We start from the raw sequence: 18,949 nt of genomic DNA on the forward strand, positions 1-18,949 counted from the left end.
GGGCACCGGTGAAGTTTCCTACCCTTGCTCAAATGTGCCAACCACCAAGTGTATCACCTTATGCACATGTGTTAGCATATTTTCACAAATATTTTCAAGGGTGTTAGCACTCCACTAGATCCTAATGCATATGCAATGAGTTAGAGCATCTAGTGGCACTTTGATAACCGCATTTCGATACGAGTTTCACCCCTCTTAATAGTACAGCTATCGATCCTAAATGTGATCACACTCACTAAGTGTCTTGATCACCAAAACAAAATGGCTTCTACCATTTATACCTTTGCCTTGAGCCTTTTGTTTTCCTCTTTCTTCTTTTCAAGTCCAAGCACTTGATCATCATCATGGCATCATCATCATCATGTCATGATCTTCATTTGCTTCACTACTTGGAATGTGCTACCTATGTCATGATCACTTGATAAACTAGGTAGCACTTAGGGTTTCATCAATTTACCAAAACCAAACTAGAGCTTTCACTTACCCGATAGGAGAAAAGAAAAAGACTCCAAGGATATGCAAGGCTATCTGGCTTGTGGGTTTATTGCATCTACAGGAAGCATTACTAAGCGTGCATCCTTATATTCGATTTTTATTAGCAGTTGCATTAGTTCATTAACTAACCATTCTATATAAGCACATGTGCTACTTTTAAGCAGGTGGTAAGCAATCAGAATTATTTTATCATCTTTCATCTTTCAGTTCTTACTACGTTGCTAGACTATAGACAAGCCGTACCGGATTGCCCGACAATTTGTGAATCAATATGCCCAGCTAGGTACCCTGAAGCACACGCCCCGCTTGTACCCCAGGCACAATCTGGACCAATCCACTACCCTCCTATCACGGGTCTAGGTCCCCATCCAAACTGGGACTCCAAGCCCCCGCCCCTGAGTCTTGGACTCAGTATGGTGCAAGGACCTCCACCCAAAAACCACCCTGACAGTCGGCCCGAAAAGAGCCAGAATCCATGACAAGAGAGTAACAAGTCTTCCCTACACCCATATCTAAGTATGTGCTTATGATAATAAGTCTGTGACCTGCCTAGAACCCAATACAACGGCCGGTCCTTAACTGACACAGACAGGGAAAACAGTGTAACCAAACTATGTCCCATTGGTCGCAGGATATAATCTCTTACACCCACCAATACCCAAACTATATTCCTGCCCGGTCACCATTTTTCCTTTCACCATTTATATATTCCAAGTGATAATAATATAGTAACAATAATAATATATTTCCTATCTCTCACGAGTGACAGACAATCACTCGACTTCTACCGGAGTCCTATAGCATAGCAATCTACACGATCCTATCATACTAGTAAGACTCATGGGATAAAGATATATATATGTAAGTGGGTTTCATTCAACTCCTTAAACTTAATGCACAAATATAATTTAAATTACAGAAAAGCAGGGGTTATGCACTGGGGCTTGCCTGGATAAGATTTAATCAGAAGTTAGCTTTCCATCTTGGCGACACGATCTCCAAAACTATCATTTCTCTAGCAACTCCCGATGTCTCCGCGATCCATCGACGTCCCAATTATGATATGCAATGCGATGCAATACAAAGACGTAATTAATCAACTGCAACCGTGACTCGTAAAATACGATTTACGCCTTTTAAGTTAACGAACTAGTTCTAACGACTAACGTACTAATCTACGTATCAACATCGTTGAGAAAGGTGTCATTTTCCAACAAGTGCTTTTAGTTATACAATTCCAAGGGGTTAACAAGTGTCCTAAAGTACTATCGTAGTAATAATATTCTATGGCTCCGTTCGCTTCGCTGAAAAAACAAGCCGAAACACTGTTTCGACTGATTTGTTGTGAGAGAAAACACTGTTCCGGCTAAAAAATAAGCTGAAAAGTACGGATTATAAGACAAGCGAACATGGACTAAGGACCTACATGTTATATTTCTATTTTCTTTTAATTTTATTTCAAGCCTTAAACTAGTAATCACAAGCTAAATTAATACTCCAGTGATCCAGTACCTACTGAACATAAAATTCTTACTAGAGTACAGACATAGCAAAGTTATGCTACTGTAAAAGTTTCATAGCATTTGGAGAATAAGAACTATTTTAATTACTTACAACAAACCCTAGAGTAATTTTTAAGACAATTATTTTGCACTAAAGCATATGTTTTTATGTGTTCACAGTGTAGTACAATCTGTGTAGAGTTCAACAAAACTGGATTTACCATTTTATGATTTTTATTTGATTTATTATGGATTTTATAAGTTTCAGCCATTTTAAACAAAAACTAGAAAAAAGAAAAGGGCACCTAGGCCGGCTTCGGCCAGCTCGGCCCATGCTGGGCGGCTAGGAGGCCCAGGCGCACGTGGCCCAGCTAGCCAGGGAGGCGACACTTATACGAAGAGGCCCCTGGGTTATCTTGAAACTAACCTGCGGTACAACATACTATTCATGATAGTCGCTGATTTTTGCATTGAGAACCTTGATGAACTTTATTCCTTGCCCCGCGGTCCCTCTCGTCCTCCTCGCAAGCAGTGCACGGCCAGAGGACGGCGGCTCCGGTCGATTTCCACCAGAGGAACGGCGACCAGGCGGCACAGGGCAGCATCGGACATGGCTGTTGAAGGGTCGAGATGGCGACTAGAGGGGGGGTGAATAGTCCTTTTTAAAACTTAATCACGTTGGCTAACCGAAACAAGTGCAGAATTAGAACTATTGGTCTAGCCAAGACTATACCCCACTATATATGTTCACTAGCACCTTGCAAAGATAATAATTATACAACTAAGGTGCCGGGCTAGCTAGAGCTCTCCTAAACAATTCTAGGAGCAAGGTCACACAAACCTATGCCACTAGTACTTTAAGCAACAAGGGAGCTCCTACACATGCTAGTAAGCAAAAGCACAAAGCTAACTAAGCTCACTAGCAATGCTCAATAACAAGGCAACCAATGCCTAATTAGAGAGCGCAAAGACTTAGCTACACAAACTAAGTAATGTGACTAACAAGGTTACACAAACCAAATTAGCCACGTAAGGGAGCTACTTCTATGCTACACAAGCAAGAAGGTAATTAGCAAGCTACACAAGCTATCTAATTACAAAAGCAACAACACAAGCGTAATGTATATATGAAAGTAAACGCAAGCTTGTGTAACGGAGATGCAAACCAACGAGAAGAACAAAGTTGACACGATGATTTTTCTCCCGAGGTTCACGTGTTTGCCAACACGCTAGTCCCCGTTGAGACAAGCTTCAAGGTTGCCGCCGGTCCTCTTGCTAGTGGTGACTCGCAAGTCACACTCTCCCACGTGGAGTGCTTACCACAAGCTCTAGCACTTGACCCGGCCGGACCACTTGTCGCCCTTCGCGTCTCGCTTTACTAGAGTTGCTCTTCGCGGCTCCCGCGGGGCGAGCACAATGCCCCTCACAAACACTTCTCCGGAGCACCGCACAAACTTCTTGCGGGCTTTGACGGAGACCACCACCAAGCCGTCTAGGAGGTGGCAACCTCCAAGAGTAACAAGCACCACCGGCTTGCAACTCGATCATCTAGTGCCACTCGATGCAACCTCACGATGCAATCGCACTAGAATCGCTCACTCACACAATCGGATGATCACTATCAAGTATATGTGTGATGGAGGGCTCCCAAGCACTCACAAGCATGGACACTAAGTCCCTTGAGGTGCTCAACACCAGCCATGGCCGAGGGCCACTTCTATTTATAGCCCCAAGGGCTAAACTAGCCGTTACCCCTTCACTGGGCAACGGTCGGGCCGACCGGACGCTCCGGTCGTGTTGACCGGGCGCTGGACCTCAGCGTCCGGTCGCCCGCAGACGACCACGTGTCCCGATTCCAACGGTCACTTGACCTGACCGGACGCAGCAGCTTCAACTGACCGGACACAGAACCCCCAGCGTCCGGTCGTTTCCAGTAAGCTCCCGAGCATGACCGGACGTGTCCGGTCACACTTGATCGGACGCAGCCAGCGTCCGGTCACACTCCAGCTACTGCGTCACCGTACGTCAGCCTGACCGGACGCAGCCAGCCAGCGTCCGGTGCTTTCAGACCCAGCGTCCGGTCAGTTGACCGACGCCAGCGTCACTCCACGTCAGAGCGACCGGACGCAGGCAGGCAGCGTCCGGTGCTTTTGGATCCAGCGTCCGGTCACTTGACCGACGCTGGCATCTCCTCCATTCTCTTCACCCTTGCTCAAGTGTGCTAACCACAAGAATTTGCATCCAGCGCAATAGAAAATAGACATTCCATTTTCCCGAAAGCGCCGAATCCCGCCTCGCAAGCTCAGCGGGAGGGAGAGAGGGACCCAAAACCCATCTCACCCCTGCAAATGCCACCTCCTTTGTAAATGTGCCAACACCACCAAGTGTACACCACCATGTGTATGTGTGTTAGCATTTCACAATCATTTCCCAAAGGATGTTAGCCACTCAACTTGCCACGCCACTCGATCCTAGCGACAATGCAAAGTTAGATCACTCGAGTGGCACTAGATGACCGATATGCAAACAAGTTTGCCCCTCTTGATAGTACGGCCATCTATCCTAAACCCGGTCATAAACTTCTCTACACACCTATGACCGGTGAAATGAAATGCCCTAGGTTATACCTTTGCCTTGCGCATTCCATTCCATCTCCTTCAATGTCGATGCAACACATGCACCAACACGATCAACAATGATATGATCCACTTCATAATATTGGTTCATCGATCTTGACTCTACTTGCTCTTCACCGTTGCCATCGTCCATCGACGCCAAGTCTTGCTCAAGCTTCACCGCCACGCGGTCCATCACTCCAAAGCCTTCGACTTGCCCTTCACGCTTGCAACCGGTCCATCAAGCCAAGTCATGTCTTGATCTTCTCCACCTAGATCACATGACTCAATGTCATGTCTCATGTGCAATAAGCTCCTTCATCATCACATGTGTGAGCTTTGCGACATCTCCAAGCCATTTTCACCTTCATGGCATATGTTGCTCACACACATGTACCTGTGGACTAATCACCTGTGTATCTCACATAAACACAATTAGTCCACCTAGGTTGTCACTCAATTACCAAAACCAACAAGGACCTTTCAGCTGTGCACGCGGACGTCGGTGGCACGGCCAAAGGTGGCCCACGGCGCCTTGGCCACACACGCGCGTGGTTAGCCATAGGGCGACGGCAGGGCATGGCAGGAGGTGGAGCGACGCAACCACAGTGGCGCGCCGGCGGCGACCTGACGGCCGAGGAGGCGCGAGGCCACGACCGGGCTCGCTTGGCCACGACGCGGACCGAGGCGGAGCTTAACACAGCGCCCACACGCGGGGGACGCAGCGGGGAAGGCGGCGTGCCAGAATCCGGCCGGAACATATGGCCGCTCCCGGCAGGGCGCTGCGAGGCACGGATGAGCCGGCAAACCTCGCCGAGCCCGCGCTAGAGGTCGCCCGGAGACGCGAGCCATGGGTGCGGCCGCATGAGAAACACAGCGCAGCAACGGCGGCGCATAGGAGGCTTGAGGCGAGGCGGAGCTACGCGCGGCGAAGCTATACCAGCGCGGATGGTGACGGGACGCGGACGGGGCAGCGCTACTAGATGCAGCTCTAGCGCGGAGCCGTGGGGTGCGCACGCGCTCGCAAGGGGTCGGGCGACGGCGCAAACAGGCGCGATTGGAGGCAGCGTGGTGCTGCGGACACGGGAACGTGACGCGGGGAAGGAAAAGGAGGGACGGCGCCGTGGAGCAGCTGGACCAGCGCGGCAGTGGGGCTCGCGACGGATGGGTAGGAGGAGAAGTAGGCAAGCAGCGAGAGTGAGCAGGTACCGTCGGCCGCGTTTTATGTGAGCAGCAAGAATGGCGCCCTGCCCAACAGTCCGGAGGGAGCGCGCGTATGAGCAGCACAACACCGACACCGGAGCGCACATGGTCGGGTGTAGGACAGCAGTGGCATGGACAAGACGACTCAACCTGGCGGGACACGAAGGCAGACAACGACGCTGCGACCAGGACAATAGCGCGATGAGACAACAGAGGCAGACCATGGTTGAGCGACAGTGGTGGCACGCGTGCTGGCGCTGCGTAACTCGTGGCCAGGGAGATCGTGCGCGCGTAGTGCCATTAAGGCGGCGATAGCGCTGTGCGGGGAGGGGCATCCCATGCGCGCGCAGCAATGGCATCGGGCGGTCGACAACGTCGCAACGGTGTAGGGGCCTGGACGCGACGCGAGACGGCAGGAGCACAACACAGAGCGAGGCAGTGGCAGCGCCCGGGCTGGCCGGAACGACGTCACACACGCTTTTAAAAGCGAACCGAAAACAACTTACTAATGCGACGAAGGCTCAAGTACACACTTTGATACAACAAATCGTACCAAAACACAAAACTAAGATTTAGAGAATTTTGTTAGAATTTAAACGCCAAAAATAGCATTTTTATCTACTAAACTTGCACTTTAAACTTTTATCTAAGTATGAATTACAAGCTATATTTTATTTGGTTTATAAAAATTGTTTTTCACACTTAACCCCATAGAACAAACCATCCGCTACTTATTTGCTAGAATTGTTGTCAGACATTCCTAAATATTTTTACGCACTGAATAGTTTAACTTGGACGTTTATATGAGTCCACCAAAGTGAGCCACACATGATCCACTTATCACTTCAAGTTTGTTTTAAATCAAAATTCGAGGAACTCGTTTTCGGAAATTTTTTTTAGGCCTAAATCTCGGTGCTAAATAAGATCGTAATACCAGGGGTGTTACACTCTTCATATCCTTTCTAAATGCTAGGAATAGAGATTTTGATAAAAAAACTGCCTTCCAACAATTTGTGTAAATAGTCATCCAAATATAGCCATTTTCTATTCTGGATTTTTTGCTAGCCAAAAGTAGAAGACGAGAATAGCTCTTTAGAGTGCATATGAGATATAGAAAAGCTGTTGGAGAGTAAATAGATATAGAAAATGATTTTTATACAAATATTTTTTCAAATGATAATTTAGAGAGTGAAATTTAAAAAAGCTCTTAGAGATGCTCTTAGGCTAACGCTCCAAGCCTCATATGGCGGAGGGCCAATTGTTGCTATGCCTGGTCTCGTAGCCTATATTAATTGCTAAGGCCTTGTTTGGATATATATGTACCTACTTCAATTCATATGTGCGAGTAGAATAAAATAAAACTTAGTTTAATTTCACTCCAATCCACTTAAACTCATATGGATAGAGATGAATTCCTAGCTACGTGAGAAGACCTAACTGGGCCGGGCTTCCTTTCTAATCCCCTGAGAATCTGAGATGGTTACTGTCTGTCTATTTTTGAATAACAGCAGGTGTCAAATGCAAAATATATGAAAGCGTACATTACCAGCAGCGCCCTAGGCCCTATAGCCGCCCCAAATCTCCGCCGCGTCAATCTTAACCGAAACCCTAGAAGCGCTCCGCCGAGCTCCAGGCTACCGAGCACGACGCTTCTCGCGAAGAAAAAGCCGAGGCAAAGACAAGCATACCTCAGCGGCTCAGCCATGAATCTGGAGATCGTTGGGCGGCACGCCTTACTGTTCGACGACGACGCGACGGCGGAGGTCGTCAACTCCGGCGGCTCCCTTGTCCCCTGGGCGGCCGTCGGCGCGGCAGACCTCCTCCTCGACCGCCACGACGTGCGCCACCTGCTTGACCGCGTGCCCCCTCGCCCGCGCCGCGCCTACTCAGTGGCCCTCCTCTCCGCGCCCTCCCCCGACGGCATCTCTGAGACCGAGCTCGATCGCGAGCGCTACCTGGACCTCCCGGCTGGTGACGGCGAATACGAGGGTTCTGGAGATGCGCCCCCCTCAGGTATAAATGGATCTTCCTTTTGCGCCGCCTCTCCTCTCCTCTCTTTTCTCCTCTCGTATCTGTAACTGTCAGCTTCTGCCTACCCTTTGTTATGTTTTTGGTGTATTTGAGCTCAAAGTTTGTTCCGTTCTACTCCCTCCATCCTAAATTATAAGTCATTCCAAGAATCTTGGAGAGTCAAAGCATCTCAAGTTTGACCAAGTTTATATAATAAGATAATAACATTTATGATACCAACTAAGTACTAATAGATTCTTTGTTAATTATATTTTTTATAGTATATCTATTTGATGTCATAAATCTTTGTAATTTTTTTATAATTTTGGTCAAACTTGAGAAGCTTTGACTCTCCAAGATTCTTGGAATGACTTACAATTTGGGATGGAGGGAGTACATTCTGAATGTCATTCTGCCGACTTTGTCATGTTCTATGAGTCACAATCCTACATTTTTCGGACTCATCTTAATGAAGCCTCAAGTATAAATTCAAAATAAGTCCATTAATTGGTTGAGATTTCACATTTCAGTGTTCTGATGATCCCAGCCCTCTTGAACCAACTCTTCAGGTTTAAACTGTATTAGGATTTTTGTTTTCAGATATTTCTCTCTTATATGTGGCCTGCAAGCATATCACACGTACTGATCTGTTCTTGGTTTGAATTTTTTTGGTTACCAGCAGACGAACGTAGTAGTAACTGTCTTTTCTTGCAAAGAAACAAGGTTCATAGAATATCCAGTTGTACCCAAATAACAGTATCACTGCCACATGTTTGAAGTTAGCAGTGTTCATTGTACATATGTTTTTTTTCCATTGTATACTTTTAAGTTTGCAGGAAGGATGCTTTGATTAGTTCATGAGCATCTTTAATCATTTCAAGTAAGGGACTTTCTTCTGTTGCTTGGAAGATGTAATTTGTGCCTGCATGTTTTCTTCCCTACTCCTATTTCTGTTATTTTACTATACAACAATACTTTAGCTGACATATTCTTGCTTATCTAGGAAATGGGACAGATACTGAACAAGCTGATTATAATGCTGTTCCTTTCTCATATGGATATCCTGCTGGTTCAGATGAACCAAGTTCTTCGGACTTGTGTTATCGCCCATCATTTTATGTGCCAGAAAGCTTGTTGAATAAGCTGGTGAGTATAAGCTTTGAGCTCTCACTTTTAACTATTTTCTCCAAATATGATAGAAATTTATTTCTTCTACCCTGTTATTAATCTTCTTCAGTTGATCCAGCAATAATTGTCCAGGGTGCATATGTTCTTCTAAGGATTAAATGCCTGTTTCAGATGGTTGGAGCAGAGATGAAGTTCCTACTAGTGATGCACATTGTTTCCTTGCAATGTATCTTGACGTAAGGAATATAGGCAGGTGGGATTAGAATGATTCAAGTGCTACATATAACAAAAATGAATGGGATGGCTGTCTTACGATATACCAGTTTTCTTAATATAGTAATTCATTCTGTTTGACATAATTTGTGCTTGTGCGCTCTCTAGCCATTACTGAGACATTTTTTTGCTCCCCTGTTTTAAATTTACAGCCTCCTTCTGAGAAGGCGCATCAGATAATTGCAAGAACAGCTTTATTTGTCAGCGAGCACGGGGGACAGTCAGAGATTGTATTGAGGGTGAAACAAGGAGATAATCCAACATTTGGATTCTTGATGCCTGATCATCATCTCCACAGCTACTTCCGCTACCTTGTTGATCATCCTCAACTGCTGAAAGATGGTGCTGATGCTGTTGACACGGATAAACGTAATACTGAGAGTGAGCATGCTTCATCTGGCGGTGCTTTATCATTGCTTGGGACCGCATATGACTCAGAAGATGAGGATGAAGGCACACTGCCACGTAGTTCGGAAGGCATGAATCCTGGAAATAGCATGACCCCTGATGTGCAGGGCCATGTAAAATCTGCATCAATTATGCCTGACAAAAAAGAACTAGGCAAAGATCAGAATGCTGCCGCTCCTGCAGTTAAGAGTAAAACAATATTGACAAAGAAGAATCCGATTATTACTGGCAACAGCATTGTTGCTGTTCAGCGTGAAAAGGTTAATGACACAATTACAGTATCAACTACATCCAAATCACATACCAATTCAGGCTTATCTGAAACAAAAGAAATGATCCTCGAACCACCATCTTTCATGAAACGCACCATGGAGAAAATAATTGAGTTTATTCTGACGAACGGGAAGGAGTTCGAAGAAAAACTGATTGAGCAAGACAGAACAACTGGGAGGTTTCCATTTCTTCTGTCTTCTAATCCATACCACTCGTATTATCTAAAGTTTCTCCAGGAAACTGAAGAGGTAATTTGAGTCACACTTGTTTATGCTTTAAGCTTGAAAGATTTGTGTTGTAGAGGTCAAAAGAAATTTATTGTCTTCTTCGTTACTATTTTGAAGATGCCAAAAAAAGTTTATTGTGCCTTCTTTCTATTTCAGAGAAGCCAAAAGAAAATTAGTTTCCCAAAATACTGTCATGCAACAAATGTCCCATGCCTTCATTCTCATCTTGTGATAGTGATACTTCTATTTACTTAATATTAATGTTTGTCAGGTTTTCATACCTTGCATTTGTTTGTTGATCAATTATTTCATTATTTATATTCAAACCTGATTGAGCTTTCTACTACTGAATATGTTCACACAATTGATAGGAATGTTGTAATTGCAAAAATGATGGCCCTATGTTCTTCATTCATCAAGCTTCTTTTCTTGTTTAAGTATTGCCTTATTGTTACAATTATTATTTCTAATAGGCTTAGCTGCTTTATATTTATATCATTCTTAAGTACTCTTGATGTGCATTCAAATCGAGCAACCAGGCAACCAGCATTGCCATGCTAAGCAACAGTTTTTTTTCTGGGTCCTGCTTGCTTAAAATTTTGAGATCTTTAAAACTGATAGTGTTTTTGTACTGCTGTTCCTGATTCTTATTGTATTGTTTTTTGCTGAGTGTCTTCTTTTTTTCTTTCTTTTTTGTTCTGAAGTGCATATGATGTCTTACACTTGATCTCTGAACTTCAGGTAAGTTCACATGTGGAAAGTATTAATTGCTGATGCACTACTTTGAGTAGCCTGTAGTAGGGTCTTTTATTCAGTCGTTGGACACTTTTCTGTTGGTCCTAATCTTGTAAGCTGGTTTCCCCAGCGTGGCTGTGGTATGAGTGTTCTAAAATTTCTATACCTTTTCACTTTCTATATAAAAGCAGGATTTTCCTCTGTAAAAAAAACACTAGGAACTGAAACTTTTCGTGCAACATATTTATGACATGATTTTCTGGTGGATGTATTGTGTTCACATGAGTCAGTTTCTTTGGTTGAATTGTTGCTTACTGGCTTTCTGCATCTCTTTGCTGTTTGTTTTTTTAATATAATGTCTACTTTGATGGTATCCTGGACATCCAGGGCATGATTTGATGTAGCTATGTTGTGCTATCCTAGTTTGAAGCACTACATGGCAATTGATTTCTTATTTTTTGGATATGGAAAGGTTCTTCGTCTTCATGGACATGAATTGCTGATGTCTATTTTGATTAATTGAATCGCTTTCCTTGGTTCAATTGTTTCTTGAATGCATTGCTTGTGTGCTTTGCTTTTCAAGCTTATACTGCCCATTTTTTAATTATTAGTATTTTTTAGCTCGTATTAGATTAAAAAAAAAGGGTGTACCCAGTGCAGAGAGCTCCCGCTCTGTGCAGGGTCCGGGGAAGGGTGTCAGTGGCAAGCCTTACCCTCGCCTGTGCAATGCGAGGAGACCGCGACTCGAACCCGGGACCTTCCGGTCACAGGCGGTAAGACTCTACCGCTTGCACCAGGCCCGCCCTTCTCGTATTAGATCTAACTCATACAAAATATCCTGGTGGACACCCAAGAGTGTTTTGTATTCCAGGCCAAATCAATTCCTCCCCCGCAATATCTACACCCAAACAGATCCTTATAATTGTTGGTGCTTCTCTTTTATACCCTGGGAATACTAAGGTTGTGTTGTAGACTTAGGCCCTTTCGCAATGCAGGATTTTGCAAGAAATACTTTAATTCCCACTGTTTGATCAGAATCTTCATGCTCTAAACATTTCACTAGCTTCTTTACTAAGTTAATGTTATCCTTTTTCCTATGATCCAATGGCAAATTTTAACTATGGTTTGTTTCTCTTTCATTTATTGATTTTGCAGTCCAAGTCACACGGTAGAAGTCCTGATCACAAGGACAGAAGAGGTTGTTCTGACTGGAGGGGCAGAAGAAGTCCTGAGAGCGATCGTGAGCGCGTTGACAGAAGCTCTCGTGAGCGCGGCGACCGAAGATGCTCAATGGAGCGCAAAGACAGCAGTTATGGCATGGTATCCAGTGCTTCTGATAGAAGCTCAGCTGGACCATCGGAGAAGCAGCTGTATGACAAACAAGGGAAGGGTAGATTCCATCCTGTTTGTGGGGTCAAGAAGGGACCTACTCGGAAAGTCACTGCAGATGAAGCTGCTGCTATAGTAATGGCGGCTACTCGTGGACTGGGTGCTGCAAATGACTCACTTAACACCATGAAAGGAACCAAGGACAATGTTCGCACCCATGTTAGTAATGATCCTTCTTCCAGCTTTGGAAGTTTCTCATGTTTACAGGACCAAGATGCACTGTCCAAACATATTTCAAATAGTGAGGCTGATGCTTCACTTACAAGTAGTGGACAGCCCCAAAAGGAAGGTTTTGGAATTATTGATGATGATTGGATTGCAAACACTATTGCAAAAGCTGCTGCTGCTGCTGCTGCAGCCTCCAAAGAGGCAGATTCTTCGGAAGCTTCCATGACAAAGGAACAGAAGCTGAAAGCTGAGAGGCTTCGCCGTGCGAAGATGTTTGCTGCAATCATTAAGAGTGGAGACAACAAGATGAATGATTTAGCTGCAGCATCGGATCCAACCAGTGAAGCTGCCAAGGCAATTCCTGATACGAATGTCTCTGGACTTGATCTGCAATCTGTGGCTAAGGAACGTGAAGGTAGCTCTGCTCCGTTTGAACATGAGGGGCCAAACTTGACAAAGCATAATAAAGACTCTGATGATGAACAGAACAGAGTGCGGAAGTATAGAAAGAAACATCAAGAATCTGACGAGGAAGGAGATGAATCAGGGGATAGCTATAAGCACTCGAGGAAGAGGCATCGCCCAGAGCATTCAAGAGGCCGGAGTATGGATGTTCATAAACATAAGCTCAAGAGACACTCCAAGGACAGGGAATCCAGACATCACAGACACCATTATAACTCTTCGGAAGATGAGCAGGAGCAGGAGCGTCGGAGTTCGAAGTCAAGGCATGGGCATAGAGATGATCACCGCTACTCTGACGAGGAGGAACACAGGAGGTCACATAAGCATCGGAGGAGGGAGCGTCACTCCAGTTCTAAAAGGAAGTTCGAGGAAGACCGAGACCAGAGTGAACAGTCTCAAGGTCGCTTAGAAGTGTCCCCGTCTAGATCAGGTGCCAAGTTTGAATCAGACAAGCTGCCTGATGACACTGCACAATCAACTCAGGGAACAACTGAAGTGCCCAGTGAATTGAGAGCAAAAATCAGAGCGATGTTGCTCGAGAGACTGTAATATCTGTATCACAGCAGTTTTACATTATGGCCTTACTGCCCTTTCAATTTATGTATTTGCTTCGAACATTCCAACTATGTGTCCATTTTATTTGAAATCAGTGACCTGCACGCTAAGTTTGTTGACCTGCTCCACATGTTGGTGTTTCTGCTGCATGCATAGGTTTGTTGTTATGACCATCTTGAGTCAGTGGTCTACGTGGAACGTATATTTTTCAAGATGTCTGCTGAAGTCTGAAGCCAACCATTTCTTCTTGTGATTTCGGTGATTTCGGTAGATAGGAGTGTCTTTGAAACTGTGCGAGGGCTTGTTTGGTAACTTGACAACCTCTTTCAGTCTATACGTATTGCAAGTTTTTGTGGTGGAAATTTAATTCATTTTCCACTGGAATATGGATCGAGTTTATCCACTTCCATCCAGATACTCGCATGGATTTAGTTTATCCAAATAAGTCCTCTGAAAAAAAAAATCTTTTGACTGGCTTGAAGAGAACAGAACCCAATATTTTTGAAACAAAACAGAACCCAATATTAAGGCACCGATGCATGCCGATCATCCAAATTCCAACCAAATCCATCCATCCAGTTGAATCCGATCCAACCCAAACCAGTAGTCCGTCAACGGGGCTGGTTCCGTTTTCCGCACCTCCGCCCCCAAAGCTGACCCGCCGCCGTGCCCAAAGCTCCAACCACAAACCACCCGAACCTTCAGTCGCCTTCGTCTCGCTCGCATCTCAGCCGTCCATCAGCGTAGGCGCGGACCCGAAACCCGCCGCAACAAAACTAACGACTCCTGCACATCCGAATGGGTCGCAGGTCGCAACCCACGCTGCCTCGGTCCCGGCTCCGATCTGCTAAGCTAAGCCCCCGCCCGGATCGGGTTGCGGGTCGCCACCCCCCGACCCAGATCCATCACAGCTCGCCGCCGGCCGCCGCCGCCGCCGCCGCAGAGGTTAGTTTCAAATCACTCAACTCCGTCTCCTCCCCTTCTGTTTGTTCCTCCTTAACGGATCCGCTTACCGGGGCCATAAACCCTAGCTAAAAGGCGCGGTCTGCGAGCTATTTCACGCCCGATTTCCTAGGGTTTGACTGTTCGAGCGCGGGGACTGGACCCCGCGCGGTTTCGATTTGGCCGGGGGGATGCCAGGTCACTTGCTCGCTCCGGCTGATTGTGCCGTAGTTATGAGGGATTGGGGATCTGCTTGGCATATGCAAGGGGATTTGCTACTCCCAGCTGTATGTGCAAGGGGTTTTTTAATGGTGTCTCTCTGAGGTCAGAGGCATTCGGTGGTGCTTGTGCAATGTGCTTGCTCAGCGTCTCATTGCTTTGCAATCCGAGTTAGGAGAGAGCTTGGCAAGATTTTAGTCTGGTTATGGGTGAAAGGCTGCCGATTGCTTTCCAGTTTATGACGAAAGGTATTGGAGATATGCATTCTGTATTTAGTTTTTGCTACCCTTTCGTTTCTGGTAAAAGGAGACAAAATTGAGAGCTTTTCCTTTGGTATTGTTATGTATGATGTGCTTCTCGCAATCAAATAAAAAAAAGTATGATGTGCTTCTCTGTATGTGCTGCAGTGGGTGATCGTGTACGCGGTAACATGCTGGAGCCAACGGCAATGGAGGTGCCCATTGCTGGCTCAGTGAGCAATGCAGTGATGCCTGCGCCTGTGGTTCACAATCCACGGGCACGCAAGCTGCGGTCTGCTGTTTGGCAGGACTTCACGAAGGAGCGTCGTGCCGATGGTAACTGTGTGGCTGTCTGTAACCACTGCAAGAAGCAGCTCACGGCAACTAGCCGGTCAGGCACAACGCACCTCCGCAACCACCTCGCAATCTGCAACACCACCTCCACACGGCGTGGTGGTAAGCGCCGGAAGCTTGTTGTACGCCGTATTCTCCACAACAAACCCTCCATGGATGGGCGCTCGGGTGAGGGACGCGCGTCAGGCGAGGACAATGGTAATGAGGGAACACACTTCGATCAAGAACTCAGCCGCCGAGACCTTGTGCACATGATTGTCCAGCATGGCTACCGGTTTTCGATTGTGGATGATGTGGGCTTCCAGAAGTTTGTCAAGAACCTCCAGCCTCAGTTTAGGATGGTATCATGTGACACAGTGAGGGCTGATAGCATGGAAATATATGCAGGTGAGAAACTTAAGCTACATGATGTGCTCTTTAAGATCCCCTGCCGGGTTAGCATATCAGTTGACATGTGGCGGTCAAATACACAGATGGAATACATGTGCTTGACTTGCCACTACATTGACCATGCTAATGATGAGTGGAAAGTTAGGAAAAAAATTATCAACTTTGTGCATATGGAGGCAGCTTTTACACTTGATCAGATGGCTAATCTCATTGTAGAGAAGTTGCAGAGTTGGGGTATTGACAGAAAGGTAGCTGCTGTTGTGCTAGATAACTGCAACGGTGGTGAAATTGTTGCTAGAGAGCTTCTTAGAGTTTTGCAGCCTCGGAGGCTTCTATTGAATGGGGATTTGTTCCAAGTACGCTCTTGTGCACATATTCTAAATCTCACTGTCCAAGAAAGCTGGGAACATGCATCTGATATAACTAATAGAGTTCGCAAGATGATTAACTATGTCAAGTTTGAAAGATTCCAAAAGTTTCAGGATATTTCAAAGGTACTGCATATGGATCAAAAGCTGCTAGTTGTTGATTCTCCTGATAACTGGCCGTCTACTTACTTAATGTTTGAGTCTGCGTGCTACTATCATGATGTGTTTGTGCGCCTGACAGAACAGGAAGGGCATTATGATGTTTTTCTGTCTGCTAATGACTGGGCTGATGTGAAAGCCCTCACTGAAATACTGGACGTAGTCTATCATGCTATGGAGAAGTTTCCTGTGGAAAACCCAACTGCAAACCTCTATTTTAATGAGATGTGTGAGATCCACGTGCTTTTGAAAACCTGGAGCAAGAGTCCATCTACTGTTGTTGCCAAAGTTGCTGACCAGATGCTTTCTAAATTTGAGGGCTACTGGGATCTCACTAGGCCTGTAATGGCATTTGCATCTATTCTTGATCCTCGTTACAAGATGAAGTCCCTCGAATATTTTTTTCGGCTCATTTATTCTGATGAGCAATTTACAGCAAAGGCAATGATAGATGTCATCCAGAATACCTTTCACAATCTGTATAATGATTATAAACATCAATCATCAGATTCATGGAAGAATCCATCTGTTCTCTGTTACTCTAGAAACAGTAGTTCTTGCATGGGCTCTATGTACAGCAATGGGGATGATTCTAAGACCTTCTCACGTATCACATTATCTGATGCTCGACGGGGACTTGATCAGTATATAGAAGAGACCTCATCAGGACAATCCTTGAAGTCCGACTTGGAGATGTACCTTGAGGAAGCAGTTTATCGTCAAAAAGAAGGAAATCAGGATAATTTTGACATTCTGGGATGGTGGAAGTCCTTTGCAGCCAAGTATCCTGTACTTTCACAAATGGCTCGTGATATTTTAGCTATCCCTGTATCTATCATCCCTTTGGACAGTGAAGCCCGTACACTTAATGAGTATCTCAGTACTATGGACCCTTCAACGGTGCAGGGATTGGTGTGTGCACAAGATTGGTTACGGGAAGACCCAGAAGGTATCGCTGACTTTCTCTAACTGCTGTGAAGATTGGTATAACTTAATAATGATTGTTTTCCCCTGTGCTTCTGCAGTTGTTGCTGGTTCAGGTGATCATGGAGATGATGGAGCACCGCGTGGTGACGAACTTATTGTGGTGCCAAAATAGGTGAGTACATTTGAGGCTCTGCACTTCTTTCAGTTTATTTCCAATACCATTTTATCTTATCCCTTGTTGAAGATGTGCATGCATGAGATGTTCTGGCGAGAAAAAAGTTGATACAAGAGGCTTTTATAAGAAAAGTGGAAAGAAGCTGGTTATGTATACTTCCTTGCCATTTGTTTGTATTCATGGATAATAAAAGTTAAAAGCACAAATCTATGAGGTGCATTTAAGATGTTAATATATGGTAGCTTTTAGAATCTTCAGCGCCTGTTAGAGTGATACTTACCTTATGTCTTAAGCAGAGAATGTTACCAACAACCTGGAAATAGTATGCATTGGCAGTTCAAGAAACTGTCAAGTTTTGCCATGAAAATTATGTATAAATTAAGTTCAGTGGCTGTAATAGTATTTGTAATGAAAGAACTGTTAGTGGGTGTCTATATTCAGTTTTAACTCAGTTTGTATTGGATGGTCATTATTGATGAAGGGGACCTGCAAAAGTATACAAATTACCAAAGATTTTATTAGCTGTTTGATGTTTGAATTTGGAGGTGCTAATTGCAGGAACTGAGGCCTCTATAGTCTATAGACCTTAGTTAAAGTCTTGAAGCCAACTAATTTTTCTATGCCTTCAGTTTCAAAGTCATTTGTTTTGATGCAACTTTATTTACCCTCGAACCATTTTACTATATGTCTCTTTCAGCATATATACCAGTAAAAAGTATGAGGTTGAACTATCAATTGTGTTTTCACTGTAAGGATAATCCTTGTGGTGACGTGTTGGTTACCATTGTATTTGTGCTGTTGAATCCACCATCTTGTTCTCAGGAGTGATTCTTTGATCAACACAATGGCAGTGTCCGGGTCTCAGGGTTTGGGTAACTTCGTGCTATGTTTTTGAACCTACTTTATGGCTAGAGCTATTAGGGATTTAGGGTACTATAAAGCCTATAAAATTACCATAGGGACAGATGGCACTTAGTTTAGATTGTTTAGAATGAAAATTTACAGATTCACGCCTGAAAATGTACTTGCGCGCTATACATTTTGTATATTTCTTTTTTATCTACTGGAGTACAACCTTTGTGTCTAGAACTATTTGGTTCCATGATAGTAATAAGATATAGAATTGTGTGTTTTAGCTTATCAATGCAGAGAATTATGTGTTTTAGCTTATCAGTGCAGAGTCAGCCTCTGAACTCTACCCTCCTAGAACCTTTACATTACCCGGATTATCATATTCCTTTCCTGCATTTTATATCCTTTGGATTATGAATTCACCATCCTAAGTTCCTAACCAATTTAACATTGTCCAGAGTGGAGTATTCTGAAAGAAGTCGTTTGAGAAGACGTGGGTGGCAACGGTACCTACGTAATTTACTGTCCAAGAACCTATAGTACTCTCCTGTAAATGCATCTTTCTAGTTCTAGATGCTGATTTGTACAATGAACTCCTGGAGTCACCCTCCAAGAAGGATGGTAACATTATCCAGCCATTCAAAACAGCCTACCATGTATTCAGGATGACTTGATGTGCATTATGCTGCTCATCAGGTAGCCTAAGCTATCTGTTGACATGTTTCGCAAGGCAATTGCGATTATTTGATGTCTCTTTTGATGAACCATGCATGCCCTGGGAGCCCTGAGAGCTGGAAGGACGGGGCACTTGAATTGGACAGTGTTGTGTCGAATACATAAAAAAATGACAAGAAATTCGTGATGTCCAAGTCCATGAC

General features: G+C 44.8%; 2 protein-coding genes and 1 non-coding gene across 3 annotated transcripts; all 3 read left to right on the top strand.

Annotated features, from left to right (window-relative positions):
• Positions 1-7,390: 7,390 nt before the first annotated feature.
• Positions 7,391-13,559, top strand: LOC136450328 (uncharacterized). Its single transcript, XM_066450726.1, has 4 exons — positions 7,391-7,828; positions 8,829-8,971; positions 9,379-10,155; positions 12,025-13,559. Exons 1-4 carry the CDS (start codon positions 7,519-7,521, stop codon positions 13,438-13,440), a joined length of 2,646 nt encoding a protein of 881 aa, XP_066306823.1. The 5' UTR covers positions 7,391-7,518; the 3' UTR covers positions 13,441-13,559.
• LOC136455772 (small nucleolar RNA snoR101) lies at positions 10,849-10,912 on the top strand. The gene has a single exon (XR_010759240.1). It is a non-coding gene; the product is annotated as a small nucleolar RNA snoR101 (small nucleolar RNA).
• Positions 13,560-14,204: 645 nt separating the features above from the next.
• On the top strand, positions 14,205-18,814 carry LOC136452772 (zinc finger BED domain-containing protein RICESLEEPER 2-like). Its single transcript, XM_066453370.1, has 4 exons — positions 14,205-14,391; positions 15,015-17,066; positions 17,143-17,216; positions 18,530-18,814. Exons 2-3 carry the CDS (start codon positions 15,038-15,040, stop codon positions 17,214-17,216), a joined length of 2,103 nt encoding a protein of 700 aa, XP_066309467.1. The 5' UTR covers positions 14,205-14,391; positions 15,015-15,037; the 3' UTR covers positions 18,530-18,814.
• Positions 18,815-18,949: the final 135 nt, after the last annotated feature.

The sequence above is a fragment of the Miscanthus floridulus genome, chromosome 5, assembly GCF_019320115.1.
Source record: "Miscanthus floridulus cultivar M001 chromosome 5, ASM1932011v1, whole genome shotgun sequence".
Lineage (NCBI taxonomy): Eukaryota > Viridiplantae > Streptophyta > Magnoliopsida > Poales > Poaceae > Miscanthus > Miscanthus floridulus.